Source organism: Microtus ochrogaster, chromosome 1, assembly GCF_000317375.1.
Source record: "Microtus ochrogaster isolate Prairie Vole_2 chromosome 1, MicOch1.0, whole genome shotgun sequence".
In the NCBI taxonomy this organism is placed as follows: Eukaryota; Metazoa; Chordata; class Mammalia; order Rodentia; family Cricetidae; genus Microtus; species Microtus ochrogaster.
In genome coordinates, this window is record NC_022009.1 from 48,931,267 (window position 1) to 48,938,550 (window position 7,284).

The window sequence follows — 7,284 nt, forward strand, 5'->3', positions numbered from 1 at the left end:
CATGGCCAGTGATTAGGGTCAGATTAGATATTAATGATCAAGACTAGTGATTAGTAGTAAAGACTGGGATTCAGTAATGAGGACCAGACCCAGTGAGTAGGAGCAGGATTCAGTGATCTGGACTAGGATTCAGTGATCTTGGCTAGATGATCTGGACCAGGGATCAGGGATCAGGACCAGGGCTCAGTGATTAGAACCAAGAATCAGTGATCAGAACCAAGGATTAGTGATTAGAATGAGTCATCTCAACATGGAATTAGTGGTCAGAACCAGGGCCTCATGATCATGGCTGGAGTTCTTGATCAGGATCAGGGTTCAGCTTCCAAAATCAGTGCTCAGTGATCAGGGTCTGTAACCAAGACCAGGGTTTGGTGTTCATTGTCCACCCTTGGTGAAAAGTACCTGACCAAATGTTTAGAAATCAGGCCCAGAGATGAAGCTTAATGACCTGGCATCATGTCTGAAGAGGCTACACATACCACCCCTTGATGAAGCCAGTGTTAAGCACTTGGATTCAGTCACACAGAATTCCATGTTATGTCTCAGATACTAGACTTAGGGCACCCTGGGTCTACCATGCCCAACATCCCTGCATTCTACGATGTAAGCACACTCTAGTCTGGTATCACCATACTTTCCCCATCCTCTGCCATTCTTTGTTAATTTTTGTCTTTGAGAGTAAGAAGTTGTGCTTTTTTGCATCAGTTTATTGCTCAGGAAAGTATGTGAGTGGGGGTGGGTGGGAAATTGTCACATAAGTCTTGGCTCTGAATGTAGAGGACCTTCTCCATGCATCGTCCCTGCAAAGACAAGAGTGATCAGCCAGAGGAGATACTAGGTTTTGGCTATGTTATCTTGGAGTTGGCCTATGTCATCCTGGAGTTGGGCTATGTCATCCTGGAGTTGGGCTATGTCATCCTGGAGTTGGGCTATGTCATCCTGGAGTTGGGCTATGTCATCCTGGAGTTGGGCTATGTCTTCACTTTTGCCTCTGTCTCAGCCCTGGCTTGTGGAAGACTAGATTAAATCCAGGGAGGATTGTCATCCTTTGCTCCCATTCCCTTAATGTCTGTGAAGGTTTGCAAGGCCACATGTAGAGAGGACAGGCATATCCTGAATGCACCCCCAGAACCCCCACAACCCACCATCTTCATGACTGTCACCTGTGGCTGGCTTCTGATCAGTACTGGGGGACTTCTTTGCTGCCAAACGGGCCTCGCACAGTTGTGACAGTGAGTGCTGTGCTGTAGAACAGGCTCAGTAGGAAGAGGGTGAGGAAGGTCACAGTGGTGGGCCATAGACTGGCGCCAGGCGTCTCTTCCTCCAGGATGTCCTGGGATGGGTCCAGCATCACACAGGGAAGTGGCTCTTGACGTTCTGTAAGACATAGATGATCTTATAGACCCAAACCCATGGGGATGGGGGTCCAGGCCTAAGGCTTCCCTTTCTATTCCTTGTGCTTTGGGGATGTGGTAGTTAAAGTTCCTTAGAACTGGGCAGAAGTTTGCTCAGGGAGGATGAGGAGGCAGGGTCTCAGGTAAGGGGCTGGAATCCTTGCAGTTCTTGAGTTGTCCCCAAGACAACTCTCTCAGGTCCTCTCTCAGGTGACCTTAATTAGAGAACTGGCATGGCAAGAGGGTTATTGCTGTCTTTGTGACTCCAACAAGAGTTTGAGCCCAAGGCCACTTGGGTCTTAGTTCTAGCTAGATATTTAATGACCTCTCACTAAGCCCCAGTTCTTAGGCTGATGTTAGCCTGGGTACGGAGGTTGGACAAAGCCAGACACCCTTAAAAAGATACCACCCAACACAGTTTCTGGGCATGAGGTTGGCATACCAGAGGCTGGACATGTGACCAGAGGACTCTGCTGAATTATCAAGAATTGTGACTGAAGGTTGGGGGAGTTGTCAATAGATGGATAAAAGGGATAAAGTGTGCAGCTCAGATAACCCTGCTGTCCTCAGGGTCCCAGTGCACAGAGCTTTCATGTTAAGTGGAAGTGGGAACCATTTGTCATATGCTGATATAGACAATCTCATCTTTCTCACTCGACCATCCATCAGTCCATCCATCAGTCCATCCATCAGTCCATCCATTCATCTGTATATCCACCCACCCACCTGCCCACCCTCTCTCCTGAGTGCCTGCTCTCCCTTGTGGTCGCAGTCCTCCACCTATTGCCTCTTTCTTACTAGAATTCCCTGTTATGGGCCAGGCCTTGGACTCCATAGGTGGTTGACCATAGGTGGCTTCTGGGTCAGGTTTCCCAAGTATGTCTGCTGCTCTTGCTGTTCTCAGGGAACTGGACTTCCGAGGGGGAGAGTGTTCAGGGTGTGTATGGGCCTTTACTCCCCTGTAGCTCTCAGAGCAGAGGAAAGTTGTTAGAAACTGGCTCCCTGCAGAGGTTCTGAAGGCCTGTGACACAGGTGCAGGGGCCCCACTGCCCTCTTGTGGGCATCCTGGTGCCAGGTATACCTGGTTGTAGAACGTTGTGTGCCGGAGGTGTCCATGTGGGAGAGGTCACTATGGTGTGCTCCTGCTCCAGTACCCTTTTTGTGGTTTGTTATATTTGGGCTCAGGGTGGGAAGGGCTATTTGAGTTAAGAAGGGCAGGCAGGGTGCAGAGGCCACCTAGGAGGGTCCTATGGCCTTGTCCATGAGCTGTGTGTAGTTTTTCAGGGTTGGGGCTAGGAATTCTATTGGGAGATTGGGAGGGGACTCCCCTTGCTTTCCATAAGCTGGGTGTGGGGTGTGAACTTCCTCCTCTGGCAGGGTTCAGGTCTGTGTGTGTGTGTGTGTGCAAATGCAAGTGTGTGTGCACATGTATGCCCATGTGCATGCACACAGAGCAGAGTGCTGCTGGGGTCTGTCTGCACCGCATCATAGCTCTTTCCCATGAGTCACCCTGCATGGCTATGCATGTCTGCATTCAGGGATGTTGCACTGAGGGTGGGTGGCATCTTCCTTTTCAAGGAATTATTCAGCCTCCCATTCCTTCACCATTCTTGCTGTGACCACCAGATGGTACCAGCTTTGATCTTGCTACTCTCTTGCCCCTTCTACCCCTTTTTTTGCCAGAGTCAGAAGCTGCAGTTCAGTACACAGCCACACCACCCACCATTCTGAGTAGTTCTGTAGCAAACTACTGCCCTTGGGACTCTCCCCTGAGCGTTTCCTGCCTTGGCTTACTCTGTTCACCTTGGATTTCATCTCCAGCTTATCCTCCTCTCCCATTCACTGCACACTTACATGGCAGGTACACACACTCACAAGCACGCACATAAACATGAACATACACAGACAGACACATGCATACTCATAGGTATACATAGGCACACACATGCTCACCGGGACACAGATATACTCACACTTACAGGTGTACACATGTTCACTCATACCATACATGTACCTATTATATACTCATAGGCACACATGAATTCACTTGTCACACGCAGGAACACACAAAGGCACCTGGACATACATCCATAAGTACTCACTGATACATGTACATGCATACTCATATATTCTAGGTATGAAGAGTCTTCAAGCTCTGAGGCCTCAGAGGCTCAGGTGGCTGGTGGTCCTCCCTCCCTGGGCCCTGACCCCTCCCAGTGTTCTATCATCCGAGGATGATACGATGGACAGGCACTGGATGGAAGTGCAGGAATACTTTGGATGAGCACAGAGTTTATTTAAGGAATAGGGGCAGGCAGGGTGGCTCAGTAGCAGACGCCATCTGCCTCTGACGTGATCACAGTCACATTGACTTGGGTGGGTTTACCCGAGTGACGGTCGATGGTCTTCTGGGTGAAGCCCATGGGCAAAGCCTCATGGCCAATCATGCAGGAGTAGTTGTCACCCTGTTTCCATGCTTCAGCTGGCACACGCAGCACACTTGTCACTGCATAGGTGGTGGCACCCTCGCCTGGTTCCTTCTTGGGTTCCCACACCAGGTAGTTTTCACGTGACAGCTCCTGGTTTCCATGCAGCCAACGCACCAGCACATCTTCAGGGTTGAATCCTCGCACCAGACATGTCAGGGACACCAGCTCATTCAGGGCCAGCTCCTCCGACGGCGGCGGCAGCAGGTGGACCTGGGGTGGCAAGGGGTCTGGAAGACAGAGGGAAGAGATGATGACTCAGAGAAGGAGATCTAAGATCCCCCTGCGCTTCCATTCTGGGAAGTCCCTCAGATAGCCTCAGTTTCCCTCGTGACATAAGGGTGGGAGCAAGTGAGCGAATGTGTTAGAGGGAGGAGGCAGCATGTAAGCCTGCGATGTCATAAGACGTCCCAGGGTGCCTCTGGGCTTACCTGGGACTTTGAAAATTGTGGCAGTTAGGGACTGGCCGGGGAGTTTAGCTGTGCATGTGAACTTCTCCCCATTGTTCCAGCGCTCAGCACAGCCAGGCAGGACGCTGGACACACTGTAGCAGCCCAAGGCGTCCAGCACGGGTTCCTTCGTCACTGCGTCCTTCCCAGTGCTGGGCTGCCAGGTGAAAACGGGTATCTCGCCCTTTTTCACGCCCCTCACTGTACATGTGAGGCTGGCTTCTGAACCCATGAGCAGGTCCTCCAGAGCTGGTCGGAGCAGTTTCAGGCTGGGTTTGCTGCAATCTGGGACTACAGGATCTGTAACAGAGAGGTTTTAGCAAATCAGCATATTCCTCCATTCTCCTTCCCTCTTCCCTTCTCTGGACATCTTGGACCTCAGCTCCTCCTGGCCTATCCATGCTCCCTCCATGGACTGGCCAGAAAGGCTGCTCTGGAGGCATCCAAGGTTCCCTGATGGGGCACATAGGTCCAGATACCAGCTTAGGGTAGCACTTATCCCACCCCAGATGACTTCCTCACCAGTTGGGCAGGGCACTTCCACAGCTTTGGCGGGGTCAGAGTCGTGTTTCACGGAGCATGTCACAGATTCGTTATCTAGGCACTCGGCAGATGGTAGGGTCAACTGGCTGCTCATGGTGTACCGGCCCTCGGAGACCAGGACAGGTGGGAAGTTTATTATGGTTGTCGTATTGTCTTCAATAATCTTGTCTCCTCTCTTATTCCAGGTCACGTCCATACTTCCAGATGGGAAATAATCCTGAATCAGGCAGCCGACTATCACTGGGTCCTTTGACATAGATATTGGGAGGCTCAGTGGGTAGATGGTGGGAGGTCTCTTGGGCTCTGGAACATATAACGTGAGTGAGATAGTAGTCTTTATCTGCCTATCTTGAGAGTTTCTGGGAAAAGGACCACGCCTGTCTCTTCTTATTTATTTATTTATTTACTTACTTACTTACTTATATTTTTTTGAAACAGGGTTTAATCTGTAGCTTTGGAGCCTGTCCTGGAACTAGCTATTGTAGACTAGGCTGGCCTCTAATTCACAAAGATCTGCTTGCCTCTGCCTCCCGAGTGCTGGGATTAAAGGCATGTGCTACCACCGCCTGGCCACTTTTCTCTTCTAACCCAGTATCACATGGCTGCTGTGTCATGTGCCTGCAGTTGGTACTGATTTGGCTGCAGAGAGTTTGAACATAAGGACCTGGCCAAATGCCTTGAGCAGGACTTTGTACATACTTTAAGTGTCTTTATAAACATGACTACGTTACTAAGCAATCTAGCGCTCCAGGTTTCTGAACCTCACTCCTGTTTGGGCAGTGGTCACAGCCGTGCTCTCAGTCCCAGGAGTTGAAGGATCATAACTGGTGGGCCGGGGCAGGGATGGACAACCTAAGATTGCAGCTCGGTCAGCACAGGATAGGAGTGGTCAGGGAAGACCTAACTGAAAGTTCACTGGGGAGAAAGCCATTTTGTTTGTGTTTTCATCCTACACTTGCCTTGTCAGGGCTTCAGACCTATAACCCACCACTCCATAAATCCCACCCATCCATCTAACAAACAGTAGACCCTTAAGACCAGATGCAGTGTAGGCACTATTTGCAGACACATTTGAATTTCCACCAGGCAATAGGGGAAGGAGAAGAGGACATGAGAAATGGACACTGAGTTGCATGGTCCCCATTCATGCAAAACAGAGGCAACAAGCTGTACTCATGAAACAAGGATTGGTTTACATTTAGTCCAAAGTTTTCCAGTTACCTCAGTACAGAGCTTAACAACCCAGCAGAGTTCAGACTAGAACTGTGAACAAGTCCAGCAAGGCTAACTCATCCCAGTCCTGCTCATAGCCAAGCCCAGTGCAACCCAGCCTAGCTCAGTTCAACCCAGCTTAATCTAGAGCAACCAAACCCAACCCAGCCCAATTCAACACAGCTCAACTTAACCCAGCCCATCCAGCTCAACCCAACCCAGCCCATCTCAGCTAAACCCAGCCCAGCTCAGCCGGCCTAATTTATATTAGCCTATCTTAACCAGCCAAGCACAGTTTAGCCTAATCCCACCTAACTTTGCCCATATTCTGGCCAGTGCAGACAGATCATCTAGACCAGCTCAACTCAGCAAGACCAACTGAACCCAGATAAACCCAGTTTAGCAAGCTCAGCCCAACAAGACCAAATCAGCAGAGCTCAGCTCAGCCTATCCCATCCTATGCCATCCCATCCTAGCTCAGCTCAGTTTAGCCCAACTCAGCAAGATCATTCAGTCTACTCTAGCCTAACTCAGTTCAGCCCAGTTCAGCCCAGCTCAGCCCAGTTCAGTAAGTCCATCCTGGCCTAGTTCAGTTCATCTCAACTTAGCCCATCTTAGGCCAGCTCAGACAGCACACCTAACCTAACCTAGCTCAGCCCAGCTCAGTCTAACCTAGCTCTGTGCAACCCTGTCTAAGTCAGCCCAGCCTAGGTAAGCTCAGCCTTGTTGAGCCCAGCCCAGTCTAGACTAGTTTAGCTATACCCAGACTAGCCTGGCTCAGCCTAGCCTAGCTCAGCTCATCCTGGCCCAGACCAGCTCAGCTAGCCATTCCAGCCTAGCTTAGTAAGCTTAGCCCAACCAACTTTAGCCTATCTCAGCTCAATCTATTCCAGCCTAGTTAAGTTTATTCCAGCTCAGTTCACCCCAACCCAGCTCATTCTAGCTCAGCCTACCCTAGTCTTGCTCAGCTAGCCTAGTCCAGCCTAGCTCATCCAGTCTAGCCTGGATCATCCCAGCTTAGTTTATTTTAGCCCAGCCCAGCACAGCTCATTCTAGCTCATTCATCTCAGCCCAGCCAGACCCGTTTAGCCCAGTCTAGCTTCATCCAGCTCTGCTCAGCTTGTTTCGGGCTAGTTTATCCCAGCTCAGCTCACCCCAGTATAGTTCAGCTCACCCCAGCTCAGCTCAGCTCAGCTCACC

The 7,284-nt window shown here is 50.5% G+C and overlaps 1 gene segment (V, D, J or C); it reads right to left on the minus strand.

Annotated features, from left to right (window-relative positions):
• Window positions 1-3,681: 3,681 nt before the first annotated feature.
• On the minus strand, window positions 3,682-5,068 carry LOC101981762. The segment is given in 3 exon segments: window positions 3,682-4,110; window positions 4,312-4,629; window positions 4,852-5,068. Coding segments are annotated over 3 exon segments (927 nt in total).
• Between the last annotated feature and the right edge of the window lie 2,216 nt (window positions 5,069-7,284).